This window comes from Hyaena hyaena, unplaced genomic scaffold (genome assembly GCF_003009895.1).
Source record: "Hyaena hyaena isolate Hyena2069 unplaced genomic scaffold, ASM300989v1 scaffold_687, whole genome shotgun sequence".
Classification (NCBI taxonomy): Eukaryota; Metazoa; Chordata; class Mammalia; order Carnivora; family Hyaenidae; genus Hyaena; species Hyaena hyaena.
In genome coordinates, this window is record NW_024081320.1 from 952,347 (window position 1) to 977,890 (window position 25,544).

The 25,544-nt window shown below is 33.2% G+C and overlaps 1 protein-coding gene across 1 annotated transcript in view; it reads left to right on the forward strand.

Moving 5' to 3' along the window:
* Window positions 1-23,141, forward strand: part of ADGRL3 (adhesion G protein-coupled receptor L3) — a 516,039-nt gene extending 492,898 nt beyond the window's left edge. Inside the window, exon 24 of the mRNA XM_039217419.1 lies at window positions 21,481-23,141. Coding sequence (XP_039073350.1) covers window positions 21,481-22,280 — 800 coding nt within the window. The 3' untranslated portion in view covers window positions 22,281-23,141. The remainder of the gene's footprint in view (window positions 1-21,480) is intronic.
* Window positions 23,142-25,544: the final 2,403 nt, after the last annotated feature.

Here is a 25,544-nt window from a genome sequence, read left to right on the forward strand (position 1 = left end):
CTTAGAGAACACTAGTTCAATTCAGACAGCCCTGCTAAATAACCAGTGATGTAGCAGAGCAGGGATGTGACTCATTCCCATTTTAAACTCATGTCTTCTCAGAGCCTGTATTGTCTTTCTCAGGAGGTTGGTCACTGAGGCAGAAGAAACTTCACAATAAATCACCTGTCACCTCATTAATATTCAGGCTACTCAACATATTTTGCTTTTGTGTTTTTAAAGAAAAATGCAAATGAAGAAGTGTTAGTGGTGTTTTACAGCAATGATTTCTGTAAATTAAAGCGTACTAGGGTGAAACCCTCATATGCATTCACTGCAGTTTATTAATGTCAATATATATAATTTGGCTTATATGCATAGAAGATGTCATATTTCTCAATAGACTTGCTGCTTTGAAGGATTATAAAATTGTTTGTAAACCTTAACCAGATCCTGCTATAACCAGACATCTATTGGAGAAATTTGCAAAAAGAGTTAAATGATGTGCATAGCTAATAAATCAGAATGGACCTATATAACAAATTACTTTTTGTTATGAACAAGCATTATGATATTATGAGTACAAATATAAGTATGTATGGCATGGATAAAATTTTTATTTGAGATTCATCATTGCATTTATATCTAGTATTTTGTGGCCTTTACGTTCTTGATTTGTATATAAGGCAACAGTGCTTACTGGTTAGTTCCTTTCTTTTACACATGTCATCAATAAAGACAAAATCAGAGAATGTACAAGAAATAAGGAAATCTTCTGTGTTCAGAAAGTCAGTTTAATAACACAAAAGCAAAATAGGTACAGGTTTTAAAAGTGAAATGCAATATCAAATAGATAATTAAACAATGCTATTAGTATCTTGATTCCTAATTCAAGGAGACCAAATAATTTTCAGAGTGAATTCTCCATTACAAATTGAAATACATTAAATATTGATTTCTAGGCAATCGGGGCAAATGTTCTTGCTATAAATTGTTGGCAGAAACTGAAAAGTAAAACTTTTAAAATGCTTGTCCAGTGAGTACTTCTTGTGCTTTGCTTTTAAACTGGTCTCTTTGATGTGAATCCTTTAAATCATAATCATCCAGCTTCTCACAACAATCTATACAATAACAAAAATGGCTATATTTATTATTATTATTATTTCTATTATTTTTATTATAGCTTTTATAGATCCCTTCACAAAGAGAATTCTCTATGTAGAGAGAATTTATTATGGTAATTATCTGACTGCCTTATATATAGTTAGCAGTATCTCTTATCTCTTTATTTTTTTAAAGTATTTATTTATTTTGAGAGAGAGAGAGAATGAGAGCAGGAGGAGGGGCAGAGAGAGAGGGAGAGAGAAAGAATCTTAAGCAGGCTCTGCACTGTCAGCACAGAGTTGAATGCAGGGCACAAAGTCAAGAATTGTGAGATTACAACCCGGGCCAAAATCAAGAGTCGGATGTTTAACCAACTGAGCCACCCAGGGACCCCCCCCCCCCATTTTTCCTCTTTATTTTAAATCAAACAAGCTACAGTAAAATACCTTGATAATTTTTAAATGTAATACTATAAAACATTTGCACTGAATTTTGAAATATTACTGTTGTTTCATATAAGTTGCTGAGGATATAATTTTTCAAAAATGTGTATTTTTAAGAATTAAATATACATACTCAACTTCTCTTCAAAAATTGCTGGTATTCTTTTCTCTAACAGAACACAATATGACCCTTTGTAGTTTTTGATTGGTTTGGGATTTCAGTTTTAATGTGAACAGCTACAAGTTTACCTATTGTATACTTTTCACTATTCATCCATTATCTTTATTTCCATGAAGAATCCAGGTTTGTGAAATGACTTATAAAGGATGAAATCTAGATTCCAAACAAGATCTTTCTTTCCACAAAGCCCTACTCATGATAACAAAAATTTTCACTCTTTTCTTATGATGACAGTTTTTCATGAAGCTTGCTAAGATTAGAACAAAGATATTTTCCAAGAATGTATCTCAAAGTGATTTTTATCACTTCACATGGAAATAAGATATTCTTAAAACCACAAGTTATCACATTTTTATTCCTTAATTTCCTTCATGTACCATTGATTTCCTTCTACTTTATTTTGCTCTAGCTATAGCTATTTAGTGTGGTTTTATCCTATTCATGTAGTGACAGAAAAGCTTTAAACATTGTAAATATATGGAGAAATTGATTGGCCATATTTTTCAAAACTATTTGATGTGGAATACGCTGATTTGCTATGCATTACTGTCCCAATTTTAGGACTTAGGTTGCAAGAAGACTTTTATAATCGTTCTTTTCTTTCCTGTAGGGACTCAAAGTAGTTTACTGGTAGAATCCTTTCTCTTTAATTTTTTATGTTTTAGTAAAAAGATGAACATTTTCGTCAGGGCAAAAACTGCGTTAAAAAATCAGGTAAATATCTTCTGCCAATAATGATTTAGTAACAGAACCAACCAAAGATACAACTTTTCCCAGCTAGTTATACTTCAGAATTTGATATTGTCCTCTGTCAGGGCAATGTAATAATGCCTAGAACAGGTAGAAAATCTGTTTGAAGTTAACTTCAGTAAGATACTGATAATGTTATAAATTAAACTATTTTATGCGCTGAATCCAGTTTTCACAAAAACTATGAAGTGACTTATAATTAAACTTTAAAAACCTGACTGTACCTCTCATCTAGAAAAATGTTTCTACTGTATTATAAACATAAAGGTTGTGATGATATAAATGTAGTATATAGCATCCAAAGTTAATTAACAAAGTCATGACTTGTTCAGATTATTTTTTCTAAGAAATTTTCTAAGAAATTCATATCTGCTACATTGAAAGTAATTAGAGATTAATTCAATTACATGGAAAATTAAATTGTGAAGAGGGTTAACCAAAGAGAGCTCTCATTATAAAAAAGATACTTAGAGGTGTCTGGGTGTCTCAGTCGATTAAGGATCTGCCTCTTGACTTTGACTCAGGTCATGATCTCATGGTTCACGAGTTCGAGCCCCACATCGAACTCTGCACTGACAGCATGAATCCTGCTTGGGATTTTCTGTCTCCTCTCTCTCTGCCCATCCCCCACTTGTTCTCTCTCTCTCCCTCTCTCTCTCTCTCTTTCTGTCTCTTTCTCTAAGAAAAAAAAAACTTTAAGAAAAAGGAAAAAAGAAAGATACAGCACTTAAGTTGTCATTACCAATAATTGTGTAGTATCTGATTAAAATAGCTTCTATTTTTTGCATTATATTACATACAGAAGCATACACTTCACATAGCTCAACCTTATATATTGCATGCCATTTAAAAGTAAGTTTTTGGGGCGCCTGGGTGGCTTAGTCGGTTAAGTGTCCGACTTTCGCTTAGGTCATGATCTCGTGGTTCGTTGGTTCGAGCCCCGCGTCGGGCTCTGTGCTGACTGCCAGAGCCTGTTTCAGTCTGTGACTCCCTCTCTCTCTGACCCTCCCCTGCTCACACTGTCTCCCTCTCTCTCCTAGAAATAAATAAAACATTAAAAAAAAAAGTAAGTTTTTATCTGATAGGTTCTCGTATGATTTTTATAATAGGCTTTCTTCATAATTTATCACTAAAAGGAATGTGGCTGCTTCAAAAACTAAGATAAGTTAGTTACCCATCACATTCATAGAAAGATATTTACAACCCCAGAAAATTATTGGAGAATTAAGAAATATTTCAGAGGATACACAGATTGAAGGAAGATAATCTTGATGTAGACAAATAGAAACAGTGTAAATTTCCTGAAATAGCCTCAGTCTAAACAGGATAGAATTATGATTGTATGATGAAATAGGCCTTCTCTGAACATTATTAAGAATCTCTTTGTTCATAGATACCTTATTTTAATATGGTCTTCTCAGACATAATTTTTAAAATATTGGTTCTAAATTTAATATTCAAGTTTTAGCCAAGATAGACATTCTGCATGTAAGCCATACAATTTGCTCAATATAGGAAAGTATGCCAATATAGGACAGAAAATTATACAAAAAGTCACATTTTCTTCACACAGGTAAATTATTTCCTATTGTTAAGTAGTTATTATATTTTCCTTTTTTCTGAATTATGTTTTATTAAGTGAAAATGCACAAGCAATGTGTGATTTACAAATAAATATAGCTGTGGGATTGACTACATACCATTAACAGATACCAAGAGATAATCTGATGTAGAGAAAATGAATTAAATAGCTACAGTGTGAATAACAAAGATAATATTGTCTTGCTAAATGCCTTTGATTTACTAAAAAGAACTGTAATTTACCACTATTTTGCCTGTGGTTAAGCAAACTCAGCTGGTTACCTTTAAGCTTAGTGTTTTTTTGTTTTCAGTGCTGTAAAATTATTCAAAAATTTCAAATATATTCAACATGCCTCAAGTTAACAGCACACAGAAAGATATGCCTTTGACTACAAAGGATGAGTTTTAGAGACGAATGACTGAATAGTACAGGTTCATCATATCTACTGCATATTAACCACTTACACTGTTGTGCAGCAAAGATTCACCAAGAATTCTAAGTTCCAATTCTACCATAGCTGCCTTGAGCTCTCAGAAAACCTAAGATCTTTGAGAAGCTTTGCTGTCAGCTAATTATGTAAAATTATTATACATAATTATAATATGTAATGCAATAAAATTATATAATATAAAATAAATGAATATATAATACAAAAAATAAAACTTTAAAGTTTAAAACATATATATATACAGTTTAAATTTTAGATTAAAGAAGGAGTTCTTAAAAACAAAATAACAAAGATTATGAACAAAAAAATGTAATGTTCTTGCCTCAAAATGTAAACAGTACTCATAACAGTACGATATTGGGAGAAGGTGTAAACAACATATAACAAACAAAATGTTATGCCTACATTGTATAAAGAATGTCTACAAACCAATATATATAGGCAAAGGATAAGAATGGGCAATTCACAGAATAAGAGACTCTTATGGCCAATAAACATGAAAAATGACCCCATCTCTTTGGTAATCAGTAAAATGCAAAGTACAACAGTAATATGAGATATCATGTGATACTAAAATATCAGGCTTACAATACCAAGTCCTAGTTAGAATCTGAGAAACTTATATTTCTCATGGAAGTGTGAAATGATGCAAATACATTTGACAAAATTTTGGCAATATGTTCTAAATTGAAATGTGGGCACTATACGGCCCAGTAATTTGACTTCTAAGTATTTATTGTGGAAAAACTCATGTATCTAGACAAGAAGCGAATAAGTGCAAAATAAAGAATAGACAAGGTAATGTCTAGGGTTCCTGTATCTAAATCTTTGAACTTCTATATTAAAATAGAGACAACACCTCTACATTCAGAATATTTAATTTCATATTGAACTAACAATAACCCAATCTGTACTTTGGAGAAAACATGTCATTGAAGTCCATGTCAATAGATTCCCAGTGAATGAGTTTTCTATTAAGAGAAGCTGAAGTATCTCCGAACCATTTGAAAGAAATTTAATAGGCAGGTTGATTAAAATTTAATAGCAAACTTGTTGGCTATGAAAAGTGCACAGTGTGATAAATCAAGATGTCAGCTCTTCAATTTATGACTTCAGAAAAAAATGACGAAAGGGTTCTTGGCTTTCAATAAAATATTTCTTCTTTGACACTTTGTAATTTCATTAATTATTTGAATAAAAACAGAACAAAATATAAAATTATGGTTTCTGTGGTTTTTTAAATCATTTTTATAATTTTTAAGGATAGCATGCAGATTCTTTTAGTTTTGTTTATGATTATAAACAACTTGGTCTTGATTTATATGGCTATTCCTATTTTATAAAGTAGCTCTTTAAAATTGAACTTACCATTTTTGCACTGTCTATAGATTGTGTGTGCCTGTTGATATTGCATTGTCCCACAGAAAAAGAAAAAAATAGGAAACAAAAGAGTTAAAATAGACAATGCCTATTGAACCAGTTCTCCATAGATGTGGCAGTCTCTTATCAATTTACCTTTATTTTTGTTTGTTTGTATTATATAAATTAACACATGAATATGAAAATTAAATAATTGAGCACTACAGAAAAGTAATGCACTCCTATAAGGTTCCTAATGAAATTTTGTCAGAACATGTTTTAAGGGTGCACCTGCATGGCTCAGTCAGTTGAATGTCTGACTTCAGCTCAGGTCACGATCTTGCATGCAGTTCGTGAATTCAAGCCCCACAGTGGGCTTGTTGCTGTCTGCCTGTTAGCACAAAGCCCGCTTTGGATCCTCTGCCCCTCCACTTGCAAAAATAAACAAACATTTTTAAAAACACATATTTTTGGAAGAGAGTGCAAAAAAATGTTTGAACATCACTCTTTAAATAGGTTTAAATAAAACTACCAGAATCAGGTGTGACCTTGAATAGATTATGAATGTCTTTGGACCTGTGCTTCTTCATGTAGAAAATGATCAGAGTAGATTAGATAATGTTAAAAACGTATTCACTTGTAAATTCTGATTTATGACTGTCTTCCATTATGTTATATTGCTATTCATTGGGTAATACATACATAAGATGTGGGAGGGTCCTTCTGATTCATTTTTTTCAGTTTTCTTATTTATATTACAGTTAACTAACTAAAGAAAAAGACTTAACCATTTATGTTCTTTTTTTCTTTACGCCAGTTTTCTTTGCTCTTTGAAAAGGAAATCAAAGCCACGGGACCCTTTGAGCAGTCATGTGGGTACACAATTGACCACACAAACATGCACCTAAAGCATTTTACATACAGTTTTAAGGGGCTCACAACTTCAGTAGATACCATCTCCTTGTAAAAGATCCCTTGTTTAACATTCAAGTTAGTGTTATAATTCTATAGAAAATACCGTTACTAGTGAAGCTATTTTTCACCTGCACAAAACGAAGCCTCCATGATGGGCCAAAATTAAGTTCTGAAGACAGAAACAGAGAGGCGTTATCCAGTAGTAACTCTGCTTTATTTATAACTCTGATTCATATGCATTAGTCAGTCTATGTCATGAAAATGACTTCATAAAAGAAAAACTATGTCGAATCAAGGGAAAGAGAACCATGAGGGGATGGAATGGAGGACAAAACATATTAAAGAAAAAAGAATAATCCAGGTGAAACTGTTTTATTTAAATAAAACAAAGAGATCATTTACCACCCTATATATTCATAAGTAACAAGAATTTGAAAATTAGATATGTTGGTATGAGACTCTCAAGAACGGGATATTCAGTTGGTTTCTTAGAACACCAGTGTCTAGAACTGTACACCTTTGCTTGCCCCATAAGACAAATAAGAATGAAAGTACATTTAAAAAAAAAAAAAAAGAAGTGTGAGGGGCAGAATGGAGTGACAATTCAAGTTATTTAAAGAGCTTTTCGGTATACTGTGGTTAGCCTGCTGTCAAGAAGAAATGTTTGAAAATGTTTCTGAATGATATGATATAGATTCAAGTGAGATTCAACTGTCAGCTTTTTTCAGATCTGTTTTGTTTGTTTGTTTGTTTGTTGTTGTTGTTTTACTTCACACTTTCAAAGCCTGCCGCTCTACCTTCAATTTTCAGGCCTCAATTACATGCGTCACACCCAACTGGCTTAGATGGTGTTATTGTTCAAAGCCTGCCCAGGTCAATACACCTATTTTATTTTCAGAAGGAAAAAAAATATAACAGTTTATTGGTAAAACCGTGCATCTGAAAAGAGTGTGCTCATTATTATTCCATTCAAATTTCACTCGTTCAAAAACTTTTATGTCTATCTCTATCTTCAGGTATAAGTAAAGTAAAAAAGACTTTTAAAATGACTATGATTTTACACTTAGTGTTTTTCAGTAGCCTTAGGATCTAACTTTTAAATAATTGTCAGAAAAACTTCCCTAGGTTTCAGTAGGAATACGAAAATCCTTTTGGCTTTGTATCATGTTTTTGCTAGAAATAAAGATCTCTTGGTTGGCTCTCAGTTGACAGTTTTGTTGACGATTCACATATATTGAAATTCAACTTAATTCCTTTTCCATGGTTTTATTAAAGGCCTAACTCTTGTTTCTGACAGCAAATAGGCAGTTTTAACTAGACTATACCCAGGATTTAGTGTGTCAGATAATTAGGAAACAACTATTCTTAAATAATTGCTTTGAGAATTTTACCTTGAGCTTTTTTTTTTTTTTTTTAACCCAGTTTGAGCTTTTTCTCTTAAATCACAGTAGGTTGTGCGGAGTTTTTTACTCCCTCTTATTATATTATCTGCAGTTAGTATTCAAGTAGCACTTTGTATTTCCAAAAAATTACATGAATATTTTTTCTGCTTTAAATATACCTGGTATAGTGTTAGAAAGAAAGAAATCACATAAGGAATTAGACAATTGGAACTTTTAAAAAACGTACTCAAATTTTAAAACTGCTCATAATTGATAAAATGAGTTGTGTTAGTTTGATATGTTAAAGACGCCATAGATTTCACATGGCTTTTTTCATTATTTAAGTATTTACCAAACTCTGGGAACTATTCTAGACACTTAATATAGACCAGTAATAAAATCCAGTGTATTCCTTGTTTTTCTGGGGTTTATGTTTCAACGAAATTTGCACATAAACATTTTTTCCCATATGTAGTGTTGGAATATCTCTCTACCCAGCACCATCAACTTTTTTGTCTTCAACCTGACTAACCAGTAAGCTTAACTTTTCAGCTGAAAAACAGTGACAGATGGTCTGTAAACACTGATCTTCTTGGAAGTCTGTAGCAATTTCACAGCTATTAGAAGGGAAGTTTACAAATCAGAAGTTAGTCTGAAGAAAGAGGAAGAGACAGGATGGACAGTACCTTGGAAAATGGTATCCGAATTTAAAGTGACCTGAGTAAATTGAGGAAACAGCCAGAAGCAAACAGAATAGGCAAGTGAAATTCAGTACAGCTATAGAAAAAGACAAATGTAACTTTGCACACAAAAGACCCAAGAAGACAGGTTCTGTATAAGTTTTTAGTTAAACTTATACAGATTTAGTTAAGAGATGTAGGCATTGACAACAAGCCAGTGTTTTCGACACAGGGCCACCTTTCAAAGGTACAGTTGAAATGCCTGAATGTGAGTATGGACTGTAGGAATCATGTGATAATACCTCATTGCACTTGTTTGGAATGGTGACAGGAAAAACGGCCTCTTGCAGGATTTGAGTTGTCCATGAAAAGATGGAAAACAGTTGCCTTCTAACACTAGAGAATCAAACCACGGATAAACTGGTTACTAAGACATACCCCTCATTCTTTCAAACTAGCAAACCCATAGATTTTATCCATAACTTCATACTCTGCAAAACACTAATGATCAAATTTGATATCCTACTCCCTAGTTCGTGTTACTCAGCCCTCACTTATATTCTAACTCAATTGTTAGGACAAAGTTAGTTATAGTGACACTAATTAATTAGATTTCAAATAGGGCATAAGGTATAAAAAGGCGAGTCATCATAAAAAAGCACCTTTAACCAATGATTTTTTTTTTTATCAGAAAAAAGGCCCTTAACACCAAGGATAAAGAAGAAAATGTATTTTGTTGGAAAGTTTTAGATTATTTTTATAAGTGTTTGTGTGATTTTAAATTTAAAAGCAGGTGGATCTTAATTATGACTGCATGTCACCCATTATGGCTATAGATCAGTAACTGATCTGGATTGCACCTGGATTTGAGGAAGCTACGTTCCAAAGCCATGTGACTCAGACTGGAGTTTTGTTCCATTTAGTCAACATTGTGTCACAGCTTGGCTGTATGCCAGTAGCATTTCTGTTATTGTTGCTGGCTTTTCGAGACTATTAGCAAAAATTGATAAATAAAAAACTCAGTCTTCCTACATTAGTAGTTTCACAAATAGAGTGTCTTCAAGTATATTCAAAACTTAGAAAACACTTAGGGAAACTGAAAAACAACTCTATGCTAGGAAAGCTATAACCAGATGGCTTATCTATCAAACTTTTGATAGCTTCATTAGAATTCAGTTACAGAACTCCATTTTTGTATGATTATAATTTTTGTCCTTATATTTTATATTTTTAAATAAACTGAATAATAAACAGAAAAAAATAATGAGTCACATGCTTTTTGCTTATGTGGGATTCTTCCTAACTCATTTGTTTCATTATTTTAAATTATGAGCTTATTCTTTTACACTCACATAAAAAGATATATATACATTTGTAGAGAGACAGATATGACAAAGGAATATTTTGTAATCCCTGTGAAGCAAGTGAGCAGAAGTAGCATACAATCTTCCCAGCTTATTTGTTGGTTTTTTAATTAGTTCAAATTAAGAAATATGTAGTAATGAAGGAAAATATATAGAAATACAGATATAGAGCAGCTGGGTGGCTCAGTTAGTTAAACATCTGACTCTTGGTTTTGGCTCAGGTCATGATCTTACAGTTTGAGTTCTAGCCCCACATTGAGTTCTGCACTGACAGTGTGGAGCCCATTTGGGATTCTGTGTCTCCCTCTCTCTCTCTGCCACTCCCCTGCTTATACTCTGTCTCTCCCTCTCACAAAACTAAACATTAAAAAAAGAAGAAGAAGAAATATAGATAGAAGCTCTAGCCATAAAGATCTAACCCTTATTTGATCTGTGAGGGAAAATAATTAATTTTAGCAATTTTATATATTTAAGGTTTTTACCTGAGTTCATTTTAAGTTGTTTACACCTTTCATTTTCTATCAAAATTCTTAAACTAATTTTAGAAGTTATTTGTATTGGAAGACTAACTTTCCTTTTCACTTGAAAGAAGGCTATAATAATAAATATTAGTATCAGGTACAATTTATAGGTTATTTGCTTTTTAAAAACGTTGTGTGGGGGGGCATCTGAGTGGCTCAGTCAGTTAAGTGCCAGACAGCTCAGGTTTTGACCTCATGGTCTGTGGGTTTCAGCCCTGCATCAGGCTCTGTGCTGACAGCTCAGAGCCTGGAGCCTGCTTCAGATTCTGTGTCTCTCTCTCTGCCCTTCCCCTACTCACACTCTGTCTTTCTCTCAAAAATAATAAACGTTAAAAAAAATTAAAAATGTGTGCAGACCATATCTGGTTTCTAACAATCTTAAATTTGTGTAATGTCAATGATATTCATGTTTAAGATTTACTGTATTCTGTTTCTTATCTGAACGGCACAATTGCCAACTCTAGTTTTTCTTGCTAGTATTCTCTATATTTATCAGTGGGAAGTAATATCCTGACTGATCCATTGTACAATAAAGTGAAGATCTGCCATCTCACTGTATTAAAAACATTTAAATGTATATGTTGTGCAATTTCAACAAACACTCATCTAGCATTTCATAAGTGGAAACTTCTGTGCTACTTATGTGCTAGGTCTTTGTAGGATGTGTAGGATACAACCATATGGCTTATCTCCTGAAAGAATCAAAACCTTCCAGCTCTAGAAATCAGACAAGCAATATTGTACTTTAAATCTAGAGATGTTCACTTACTTAATTTTGAGGTTAAAATATCTGTTATTTGGGGTGCCTGGCTGTCTCAGTTGGTAAAGCATGCAACTCTTGATCTCAGGGTCATGAGTTCAACCCTCACGTTGGGCATAGAACTTACTTAAAAAAAAATATGTGTTATTTTTTTGATAATTTACAGTATAACAAAGAGCTACAATTTTGAAAGATAAAAATGAAATTACCATGGCCAAGATTTTTCTCTCATTCCTTTTTTTCTTTTTACATATTCTATGAGTAACTAATTGGTTTTTCCCTCAATATAAATTACTTATTATTTTGAGATCATTGTAGATTCACTTATAGTTATATGAAATAATGAGATTGTATAACTTGTACCCAGTGTTCCTCAATAAGGCCTTGTAAAACTATACTACAAAGTCATGCATTCTTGAAATGACAAAATTAAAGAAATGGAGAACATATTAGTGGTTGACAGGATTGTGGATATGGTCATAAGCAGGCAACATGAGGCTTCCCTGTGGTTATAGAGCTATTCTGTGTGTAAGCTATGCTGGTATAACACACACGTACTCTTGTGATAGATAGAATTGCATTGAACTAAACACACACACACATACATAAATACAATGAAATGTAAGTAATATTGAAGACATCTGAACAAGACTGCTGGATATTAATCAATATTCTGGCATGACTTTGTACTATAGTTTTACAAGGTCTTATTGGGGAACACCGGGTACAAGGTATACATATACATTTTTTCATATAATATCATTTCATATAACTGTAAGTGAATCTATAATGATCTCAAAATAATAAGTAATCTATATTGAAGAAAACAAAAATGTTTAGTTACTCATAGGAAATGTAAAAAGAATGAGAGAAAAAGCTTGGCCATGATAGTTTTATTCTTATCTTTCAAAATCATAGCTCTTTGTTTTACAGTAAATTATCAATCAAGTAACACAGCTGCACACCAGAATATTGACCAATATCCAGCAGTCTTGTTCAGATGTCTTCAATATTACTTATATTTCATTTCATTGTATTTGTGTGTGTGTGTGCATGTGTGTGTGTGTGCTTAGTTCAGTGCAATTCTATCACAAGAGTAGGTTGTGTTCTCCCAGCATAGACTACGTACACGATAGCTCCAAAGCCACAGGGAAACCTCATGTTACCCATTTATGACCATATTCACTTCCCTCTCCCTTGCATCTTTAACCCTGTCAATCACTAATATGATCTCTGGTTCTATAATTTTGTCATTTCAAGAATGTTGGGTATATATATATATGGAATCATTTAGTGCCTCATCTTTTGGATTGTCTTTTTTACTCTGTCTTATTATCTAGAGATTCATCCAGTTTGTTGTGTGTCTCAATAATTGTTTTTATTGCTGAATAGTGTTCCCTTGTAAGGATGTAGATTGCTTGACCATTCACCAGTTGAAGGATATCTGGGCTGTTTCCATTATGGACTATTATAAATAAAACTGCATGAACATTCATGTGTAGAGTTTTATGTGACCATAAATCTTCATTTCATCTGGGATGAATGTCCAAGAGTACAATTGCTGGGTGGTACGGTAATTGAATGGTTACTTTTATAAGTAACTGCCAAACTATTTTCCAGAGTAGCTATACTATTTGACATTCTTCCAGCAAAGTAAGAATGATCCAGTTTTTCTTCACCCTTGCCAGCATTTAATGTTGTCACCATTTAAATTTTAAGCAGTAGTGATATCACATTGCTTTTTAAAAAATTTTTTAAAGTTTATTTATTTTGAGAGAGAGAGAGCCAACACGAGTGTAGGAGGGGCAGAGAGAGAGGGAGAGAGAATTCCAAGCAGGCTTCACACTGTCAGTGCAGAGCTCGACACAGGACTCAAACTCATAAACCATGAGATCATTACTTGAGTCGAGATCAAGAGTCAGATGCTAAATCGACTGAACTAGCCGAGCTCCCCACATTGTGTTTTTAACCTGTATCTCCTTAATAGCTAATAGCAATTCTTTTCATGATCTTGTTTCCCACCTGTATATCCTTTGCTATGAAATGTCTTTTTATGTCTTTGGCCCATTCTCTAACTGGATTGGGTTTTTTTGTTTGTTTGCTGTGGGTTCTTTGGGGTTTGTCTGTTTGTTTTTACTGTTGACTTTTGAGAGTTCTTCCAAAACTCCAAATACTAATATTTTCTTGGATTGCAAACATTTGTAAATTTGTTTGCAAATATTTTCTCCTGGTCTAGTGATTGTATTTTCATTCTCTAATGTATATACTGAATTAACAAATACTTGCGTTCAATCTGACTATCCTCATACAATTTGTATTTTCCTTTTCTCAGTCATATAGTCTTTCTTTATCATCTAACATAAACATGCATTCCACCTATCATTCTTTATACATGGCCTAATTATGTTTAATAAAACTAGTCCTCTAATGTTTTGTTTTGCTTTTTTCTGGTTAAACAATTTTCGAGGTTGGAGGTTGCAACTCATACTACTGTTATGTAAAGCACTAGGTACATCTATTCACAAAGAGATGAAATTAACTTTCTTACTTTTATGTGCCAAAGTTCAAACAACCCGTTGGAAAATGGAAAATTATATATATATATATATATATATATATGTATATATATGAATTATATATATGCTGGATATTATGAAGTTAATACTTCATTTGAAATATTTAAAAATAATATCCATATGATTATCAGATTTGTAAAATCACCTAATTAGTATGCTTACTATGGTGTACTAACAACCGTGATTATATTTTATTTCAATGTAAGGGATTCCTTTTCTTAGAATTTTAAGAAATGTCAAATTCTTCTGTTGTGTCAACAACTGCTCTCCAAATGTGTGTTTTATTGTAAATGTTGCCTTTTATCCTTTTTTACTTTCATTGAAAACAACCCAGTGGTTTCTGTGAATGAGGGAATGTTGTGTTTATTTGGCTTTTAAACTTTTTTTTTTCAGCTTTTGTTTTGTGTTTTGTTTATATGAAAGACTATATTTTGCTTTAATTTTTTTTTTATTTTTAGCAAGCATGGGAGTATACTCTTGCTTATACTTTGGGAAAGAGAACACCCTAAATGTGGCTTAATCAACATCGTAAACCATTTTCTTTCTTTCCCATTGATTCTTGGATATGTGCATTATTGGAAACATGTGTGCTTTAGTGGCATATATTTTTGAGTCTAATTAGCTGCCTGCCTGTAATCAGGACTATATCAACTGTTGTCATTCTAAATGTTTCCTTTCTTTTTTTCAAACACATTTGCCTGATTGACCTTTTTTTTTTTCTCTGTCTTTCTATGGGGCTGCTCCAGGAGCCATGGCTAATCATCTTATAAGCAATGCTCTGCTTCGTCCGCATGGTACTAACAATCCCTATAATACATTGCTTGGGGAACCGGCGGTCAGTAACAACCCTTCTGTCAGCATGTACAACGCACAAGGTGTGCTGGAGTTTATCTTAATTTTTTTCAAGTGAGAGTCCCATTTTATGTAGCTTTTATGGCCACATTCTACTTTTTGTTCCTTCCACCTGCCTTTTCTTTCTTTTGGAAGCAGACACACAGACTGCCTTTGCCTTCCACCCCTCTTGGTGCTTTTATTTTCCATTTTCCTTAGGTTTTCCGTAGTAACAAATGGTTTCCTTCCTTCTGATAAAAAATGCTTGATTCACCAATATGTGTTTGTTTCTCTGTAATGTTATAAAATGTGTTGTGTCAGTGCTTGTCTTGTTGATTGATTTCTATATTAAACACCTATGTATTTATTTTGAGAAATGAGATATTTGCCTAAGGTAAGTAAAATAAAGGAAGACTTGATTCAAAAATCTTAATGGTATAAGCTCAGGAAAGTAATCTTTGTTATCCCATGAAGAATACTCTAGGCGCAAGGCATCAGTACTGTTGAAAACACTTAGATCAGCTCCATGGAAAATTACATTGAACTAAGCCATGGAGAAAAGAGCTATTCAGTTTCCTATTGAACTGAACAATAACAAGTTAGGTTCTATACTAGCCTGCCATTGCCTATGTGAGCTGACTCAGGACAGCAGTGATTTTTTTTTTTCCTGCTATGGCTATGCGTGAAAAATGAGGCTTTGGGATACGGTTCTTCTGAATGATATAAAAACATAATTACTTTGAATGATATAAAAATTTAATTACATCTCAAGTAAGCATAAATCTCTTTAAAACCACTTATAAGTGTTTGGACAGGCATTACCTTCTCTTAAGAATAAAGATGTATTGGGGTACAGGAAATTAAAAATATTCATATCATATGGAAGAAACCACAGGAAAAGATTATTCAAATAAAAGTGTCCTAAAGGAAAAGTCCTAGTTAGGGATCCACTTCTGTACTATTATATGCAAAAGAAAATTCACTGTAACAAAGAGACTTAAAAGCAGTTGCTTGAAGTTGGGTGTGACAGATTAGCAGTATTTAACTTTCCTAGGCAATTCTGAATAAAATTTCTATTATTCTTTGTGGGAATCTCTGTGTTTTCTTTTCATTCTCAGTCAGAGATGAAAGATTAGTGGCATGAGTGTGTAAACCTTGGTGTGAGTGGCTATCCCATAAAAGTCTGCTTTTTGCAAAACTGCCATTGGGTGTCTAAAACCTTCTGAGTTTCCCAGATACCTTGCCGGATACAAAGGATGATTTTATATTATTTCAAAAATTCTGAAGTCAGTAATACAGAGTGACTTCAGGAATATAGTCAAACTGTCTCTCCGTAGGATGAAGTTATTAAGTGAACTTTTGATTTATCAAGTTTCAGAAGACCTGCATGTCTAAGAATCACAGACTTTAGAATCAGAAGAAGGGATAGAGCTCATGAATCCCCTTCTCCACATTGCTGACATTCTGTCAGCCTGTGCCCCTGTGCCCATTTCCTCTAATGGGACCCTTCTCTCCTCGGGATTTCATATATTCAGTTGTTGACATGCTTCATTTGTTATATATATATTTTTTTTTTTCCTTCTTTTTCCCTTCCGCTGAGCCGAAATTTGCCTTTGGCCATGACTCTTTGATTTGCCTCTAGAGCAAAGAAGAGCAAAGTGTTCTGCTCTCTGTGTCAGTCCTTTTAAATACTTTGAAAGCAGCTGATCTGCCTTCTTTGAGTTCTCCATTTCCCTCATAAAACCACCTCAGCACCATCAGTATGACATAGTTTCTGGATCCTTCCTGATGGTTCCCTTCTAAATTGTCTCTCCTTTGTCAGTGTCCCTATTTTATTGTGGTACTCAGTGAAGTGTACATTTCACAACATAACAAGTGTGGCTTTGCTGGACAATTTAGCAGATCTTATAAAGACTTGGGGTTTTCTTTCTTAATTAGGTTAAGTGAGAGATAATTGTGTCATTAAACATTTTACAATGTGCTGACATATTAGTTAAGTTTTCAGTGATGTTACGTGAAGATTTACACCATCTCTGCAAATTAAATCTATTCTACATGATTCACTTGATGCAGAGTTGTTGGATGCAACGAGTCGTTGGAAAAACAGTAAAAATTGTTTTACTTATTTAATATTGTTTCAAAACAAGTAAAAATATAGATCACACTTTGTTTAGCTTTTTTGATTATTCAGATATAATTTTAATGTCTCATGTAATGAAAAACTATTGTTAATCTATATGTTTTCCCTAATTTAGTATCTACCTTGTCTTATTTAACTTTTACTGGTATCCTAAATTGGGGGATTTTTCTAAGAATGGAACACTATTATAAACACTATCAAAGTGAAATTTTCTAGATGCAAATTTAAACTAATACTGTATACATATAAGGTTTTAGTCCTGTGGAATTTATTACTGGATATTGCCATTAGGCTTATCAATAAATACACAAATGATTCTTATGAATGGATTTATTGTTTTTGCCAGCAAATTAAATAAATTCTACTGACTTTTCTTACAAACAAGAGCAAATAATTTTATTAATGTTTCTCAGAGTCAGAGGTGAATTTATTTAACGGTTTAATGTTTTGATATTTTTTTAAGATATTAAACTACGGTCGTGCTTAAAATAATTCCTTCTACCACTGACCCCCAAATAAATCTTAGTGATTGTCATATTGCTACTAATCTTATGCTTTCAGATGAATGCACTTAATATTCTTACTTGCAAGGTGAAATCTTACATGAAATATAGGTGGCTCGGTATGTACTAGAGTGGTTTATGTTAATTACCACTTGGTTCTGTTCTATTGGATCTTCCAGTTCAGTTGCACTAAGACCGTCCAAGCAAAGGAGCATTCAGATATAAGTATGCATATTTGTTTGTAATGCCTTTATTTAAAATATGTAGAGCTGTGTTTATAGAGTTACTGAGGCATATAGATTTAGGAATAAAGATGAATAATGTACTTTTATTATATTGGTTTCTACCTGTGAACATTTTTAAAACTTCATGCATTGTATTTTTGGACTATTATCTTCTGATCAGGGTTAGAAAATTCTATTTTTGTAAGATAAATCTCACTATAGATTAACCTGTCAAGACAGACTATAGAGAGGAAGTCATGATTTCAGAAAATAATTTACATTTTAAAGTAATTTAATTATATCTTAAAACTTAAAGAAAGACATACCCTTATGACAGGATATAATGAAGAATACATGATAGTAAGAATACAAGATTATATTATAAAATATATAAGTAAATATTCTGTGATTGCTTCAAAGCCCAAGGCAGATGTGAAGAAGAGCTAGATAGTAGGGTATGGAGGAAATCTACAAGATTTTCTTTTTGATCTCGGTTCTGTCACCATTAGCAGGGTTTAGATAAGGTCCAGCCTATTTTGGCTGCAGTTTGCTCATCTCTGAAAGGCAAGAGTTGAACTTCAGTTATCTCTCATGGGCTTTCCAGTTCTAAAATTCTGTCATTTAAGGAAGGAGCCATAATGAGCTTACAAATGATTTGCATCTGTTAGTATACTGGTTTGACTCTTCATTTCAAATGATTTTTTCTAAAGCTATTTTGAAACTTTATTAAGAGAACCTTCCTCTCCATTTTGATATAAAGTTGGTCTCTTGCAGAGAAGCATATCAACTGTTAAGTGCAAAAACCATAGCTTAAAGCAAAGATGAAATTCTAACAAGCCAGAATCTCCTGAAATGATCTAGCCCAATGGATTTCCTGGTTTTGATTTTGTGATGATTTAACCTTCCTGTAAACAAAATCAGCAAGAGCCATCCTTTATGATCTGATTAAAAAACGAGTATTAAAAAAATAATTTTGCTAGGATGTTTTTTTAAAAAAATAATTTTGCTAGGATGTTTTTTAAAGGATCAACTCTAAAAACGTTTGATTGCATGATTGTGCAACAATCCAGAAGAAAACCGGACATTGATGGTAGTATTTTTCTTTCCCTCTCATTGTCTTGTTACAGAATAATGGTTGGATTTAACCTTTTTCTTTTTCCATAGTTACACAACTTTTGAATATGAGCTCCAGAAATGACAGTTCTGATCAGTATTATTCACAAATGATAAGAAGCGTTTGGATAGGTACAGTGGGGGAAAGATAACCATTTTACACTAAAAGAAAAGGTACATAAAGGAAAAAAGACACAAATATGGAAAGCTACAACTGTGGTTTTTTTCTCTGTATACATGCTAAAGATTTCATTTATAATTTTACTGAAAAATCTTAAAGCTAAATAACATTCCTTAGAAGCAGGTATGTTCAAACATACATACACATAAATATGTGCATTATTGAGATACAGTTGTGGGAATCGTCATGGCTTGCCCTCAAATCTTTACTCTCCTTGGTTGGTGTGATAATCTTAACTTTAAAATAGATGTGTTTTTGTTGAAAATTTATAAACTGTAGAAACGCTTATTAAAGACTCATTTTTTTAGCATGTGTTAAGGGGGGGTTCTTATTTTCTGACTAACATTTCAGTATTTTTAATTATGATAAACCATGTAACACAGACTCATGAATTTTGGGGCAGTGGAAATTATTTCCTTTGACTCTTTTTTCTGCATATCATCAATTTGCTTTTTACTCATGTTTCTTCTACTGTCGCTGTAAGCTTACTTGTTGTTTTTTCTTTCCTTTTCTTCATGCTGTCGTTTAGAGCCCTACAGAGAGACAAGTATGGGAGTAAAGCTAAACATTGCATATCAAATGTAATTTTTTTTAGTTCACTTTTATTGCATCACATATAGATGATGTAGTTATTAAAAACAGTTCATCTCACAATTTAAAAACTAAAGAGCCTATGAATCAACTTATATAAATTTACGTTAATAGAGATTAGACGCTTTTGTTGTCTGATTCTTTTATTGTGTCACATAATCAACATAGTTGTTAAGTCTCATGTAATGTTTGTGTGAGTTAAATTGTTTTTAAATTAAGCATTTATTTTTGCTAAGTAATTCATAAACTTTTAATTTTGATTAGTACATTCCATCATACACATATATGTCACATGCAGCATATCTACTTTATTTTACTCTGGCTGTTTCTGACCTGTACCTAATGCATTGACAACAGAAGTAATACACATGTTTCAATGCATCAGTCACTCAACCATAACCATCATGCATACCATGGCAGCCTTCACAGCAGCAATCACCCATCACATATGGCCCTTTAAAGAGCATTTACTTTTATTTTTCTTAACATTGTGGATTTGTCTACAAGATATCTTATAACATGAAAATAAATCGCTTCACCCTATGTCTGTGATGGCTGCTTTTTGATGAATTTTATACATTGCTGTCTGTAGAAACTGTTACTTGACTACGGAGTATGCAGCAAAAGTCCATATAAAAATCGATACATTTGGGACACTTTATTTAAACCAGCAATGAAGGATTTTGATAAACATAACTGCATCACAGATATAGAATGAATGTTATATTTTCACAAGTTAGCAGTGTATTGAGAAGTTGAATAGAATTCTTCAATTAATTGTTCTATAAAGAAATATCCTTTCTTATGAGTATTGGTTAAATATTTGTGTTTTATTTTCTTTCATGGTTGCATTTGAACTGATTTTGGAACTATTATAGATTCTTGGATTTCTGTTCATTCAAGAGAATGCAAAAACCTTGAAGAAGCATGTGGTTAAATTTTATTTCACTGCAGCTATTACTTCTTCCCAGAATAAAATGTTTAATCTCTTTTAAACTCAAAGTTTAATATGCACACAAAGTCATCACTCATTATGGCATGGAATCTTTAATACTGACACTATATTTTTAGGAAATCAGATACCTGTGTCTTACACATTCTTTTGTAGTATTACCTAATGACCCTAAACAATCACTAATGGGTTAATATTGTAGAAAATAATATTAGATACTAAATCTAAATATTTTTGTTTTGAAAGTTCCTCAATGCAAATTATTTTGATGCCATTTATTTGACTAAGCATTATTTCATTATTACATCATTTTGACAAACAACATAATCCTTTTGTGGTTTTGTATGTAGGAATTATTTTTGATCTTGCAAAATTATATATCAAATTGTTAGAAACTACTTGATTCGTTTATTTTGACCAGAATATTCAAAGTACCACACATGAATTATGTTAATATTATTCCTATTTTAATGTTAAAAAACATGTAAAATTAAAGGTAATGAATTATTAAATTGACTTTGATGTGTATAAATTGAAAGCTGTGAATGCTTACACCAAAATTTTGTGGGGATTTTTTCCTAAGTTATACCCAAATATGCTTCAAATAGTATCAGGCAATGTTTGTGTGGAAACTGCAAATTTATAGGTTTTTTAAATCATTATTTTAAAGATTTAGATGCTTTTCCATTTATAAAGTTTCTATCAATTGTCCAAGTGTATATATAGATGTGTACATATAGACTTAATAGTATTTTTGTGTGTTTCCAAACATTTTATAATTAATTAAACATGGTAGCAATTTACACATACTTCATAGTTGGATGTTTCTGCTTCTGTGTTTGTGTCTGTGTTCCATGGCCAATTGGATGTAAATGTCATAGTGTTTTGTAATCTTTTTCAGAGGGGCTTCTGAACAATGCCAGGGATACAAGTGTCATGGATACTCTACCACTGAATGGTAACCATGGCAATAGTTACAGCATTGCCAGTGGCGAATACCTGAGCAACTGTGTGCAAATCATAGACCGTGGCTATAACCACAACGAGACCGCCCTAGAGAAAAAGATTCTGAAGGAACTCACTTCCAACTACATCCCGTCTTACCTGAACAACCACGAGCGCTCCAGTGAACAGAACAGGAATCTGATGAACAAGCTGGTGAATAACCTTGGCAGTGGGAGTGAAGATGATGCCATTGTCCTGGATGACGCCACCTCCTTTAACCATGAGGAGAGTTTGGGCCTGGAACTCATTCATGAAGAATCTGATGCTCCTTTGCTTCCCCCAAGAGTCTACTCCACAGAGAACCACCAGCCACACCATTACACCAGAAGGCGGCTCCCCCAAGACCACAGTGAGAGTTTTTTCCCTTTGCTAACCAACGAGCACACAGAAGATCTCCAGTCACCCCATAGGGACTCTCTGTACACCAGCATGCCGGCACTGGCTGGTGTGCCTGCCACAGAGAGCGTTACCACCAGCACCCAGACCGAACCCCCACCGGCCAAATGTGGTGATGCCGAAGATGTTTACTACAAAAGCATGCCAAACCTAGGCTCCAGAAATCACGTCCATCAGCTGCACACCTACTATCAGCTAGGTCGCGGTAGCAGTGATGGATTTATAGTTCCTCCAAACAAAGATGGGACCCCTCCAGAGGGAAGTTCAAAAGGACCAGCTCATTTGGTCACTAGTCTATAGAAGGTGACAGAAATTTAAACCAACAAAACTGCTAACACCTGGTTGACTGTTCTGAGTTGATATAAGCAGTGGTAATAATGTGTGTACTCCTGAATCTTTATGCTGTTCTTGAAAGACAAACACAAACTTTCAGACATTTTTTTTTTAAACTGGGATTTTTAGGTCAGCCCAGGGGAGAAAGATAACTGCTGAAATTCCCCTGTGCCCTCTCCTTTCCTCTCTTTCCCCCCTCAGATGGAGACTTCATTATGTTAATGAACGAGATATGAAGAAAATGGCGCTCATTGTGGCCTTGTTGAATTATGTTGCGTTTGTTCTAACATCTCTGATGCTCAGTTACTATAATTACAAGGACCTGATTTTTAAAAGGCCAGAACGGTTGTTTGAAATTAGTAACAATGCTGCATCTAGATTGGAGTGCTGCACAAACAAGCATAAAAACAAAGCAAAACTGTATCACATAGTTGGTTTTAGTCACTCACAACCTGAATTTGCCACAGCGGGAATAGCTGTGGAATACAAAATAAAACAACAAATTAATAATGAAATGGAGGGGAATTCTAGAATTATATGCTAAACGCATATTTTATGATTTGCTGTATTAACTGATGATAAAACTAATGGCAGAAAAAAATTGAACAATTTCTATGTAATGTACAGATACTAGCATTGCACATATAGTCAGCTTTCTGTTCCTCCAGAATTTGAGTCCTGTTAATGTAGTGGAAAAAAAGAGATATTTTTTCTTTTTCTTTCGTGCTGGTTTTGCAAGTTTGTCTACCAGTAAGAGAGCAAAGTTTCCTTCCTTTCTTCTTTCTTTTCTTTTTTCCTTCATTTTTCTTTGCTTTTTCCTCCTTTTTTTTCTTTCTTCTTCTTTTCTTTCCTTTCTTTGTTCCTTTTGTTCTTTAAAATTTCACCTGGCAAAAAATAAATAAATAAATAAATAAATGAAACTATCACTTTATAAGAATCATTTTCTAGTAATGCAAACAAATTATTTTTTACAAAAAAAATAAAATAAATAAAATTAGACTTCCTTCCCTCACTATATATCTTTATTCAGTCAGAATATTTCCAAGAGCATTTTTGCAAATTAGAGCAGGATGAACTTTTATGTTTACAGTACACATCTGTTGTAATGCAAAGCATATTTGGCAAGCAGTTCATCACCAAGACAGTAGCTATGATTCTAGACGTCAGGAGGTGTCAATAGAACTAGTGGGCTTCTGCATGTGAAAAAACGGTATCCCATAGGCGTTAAAGTGCTGAATGCTCAGTCTGATCCCCAAGTGGGCACCCGCACTACCAAGTTTTAAAGGAAATTCTCTCCCTTGTAGGACGAAATGAAAGGTCAAGTTATTTTGAAGTGATTTTTTTTTAAACTCTTCTGTTTATTAACAGGAAAATTTATTTATTTGACCAGATTTTAAGTAATGTAGGATTACAAGAGGTAAATTAGCAGCACATATAATTTTTTTTTAAATTTATGATCCATTTTGTATGGTCTCAAAGTTGGATGACCTCATTACTAATATTTGTTGTAAAAGTGAATCTTGTTTGCCAACCAATAAACAACTGATTGAGATTTAGAAGATATTGTTTTGATGTATGTACTATATGATGAATTATTCTTTTCATTTTTCTCGTCTTTCTTTCTGTTTTCGTTATATATACTTTGCTAACCCTCTATGGCCCAAATGAGCCATGCAGTAGAAATCAGATCTGCCTAGATGAATAACCTAAGCACAAAATTTTACCGTTTTTGCAGACAAAGTAAGTAAACCAAAAAAAATGGGATGGGTATGTTTATTGAATGAAATAAGATGTATCACTTACTATTAACCAGGTTAATATCAGTTACTATGTGATTATTTTATAAAGCAGCAGCCACTCTGCTTACTATAAAAATCAACTTCAATCAGAGATTTAAGTATTAAATTGAAGGAGGGGGGTGAATCATATATTTTCCTTTTCTGTAAGTTCCATGTTGATGTTAGAAATTTAAAGTCATTCAGTTGGCTAAAAGCTGCCAGTTTAATGGCAAAGAGACTATCATTTTATAAAGATAGTAGAAGACATTTTTATGCTAATTTTTCTGCCCCATATATGAAAAAAAGTCCTTTTAAAGAATCTTTCTAGATCTCCAGTTACTGAAGAACCTTTACCAGCGGTGTCCAAGCATGGAGTCCCTTCTAGAGCAAAGCTAGAATGAATTTCCCAAATTATAATTTATCTTGTAATGTAGATATTTTGGTGACTTCTTTTCTTTTCTTTTTTCTCCCAAATCTGAATACCACCTACATAGAAATTAATTTCTTAAATTAAAATGAGAAGAATAGTTTATGGAATAGCCAGTAATTTCTATACAGTTTAATAATATATGACAAAGGAAAGAATTCTGTGCTGGGCCAGAGTACATTATACTCTTAATATTCACCTCAGAATATCTTATGCATCTTGCCTTTTTAGTCCCTTAACATGAGTAATTTTTAAACCTCTAGAATTGTTTTTAAGTTGCAGGAGAACCACAAGCTTTAACAGTAATTAAGTTCTCTCATCCCACACTATGGCAATATAGCACCTGAAAGGTGGTTAGCCTATCTGTTACATAGAATACATTTGGTAATGAAAGAGCCCCTTTTAGACAACTTGTCTAAAGTTGGCCTGTGGATTATGAGCGCTTATGCTCGTTTCACCAATTCAGCAGGAATCTATATGAAAGCAGCTCATCAGTAAGAAGCTAGTTTCACAGAACAATGGGGAAACTACCTCAATTCAGCTTGCTGAGGCTGCCAATTCTGATTTTCTGATATTGCTACCTCCCTGCCCGCTATCTTTTATGTGACATTGCATGGAATCTGAAACAGGTAGCCTCCCCAGCTTTACACAGACCAAGTTGAAGAAAATCACTTGAATACATACCTGGTGCAGAAGGCCATTTAGAACTATAAATTACTAGCAAGCTCTTGCATCAAGATGAAAGGCTGAGATGTTTGAATTTGAATACATCAATAATTGATGTGCTATCAGAGAGACTTAAGATCCCAAAGACTTTTACAGAAAGACTTGTTCCCCCAAGTTTTATGTGACTCTAGTGAAACAAAACAGTAGATAAAGGAGCTAATTATGTGTACATTTCAATAGAAATTTGTGTATATCTAACATGTATTCATTTAGTCCTTATTACACGAGCAAGGATTGAGTTCTTGAACCTGACTTTTTTTACATGTATCTTCATGCATAGCTAATGATAAATTAATAATT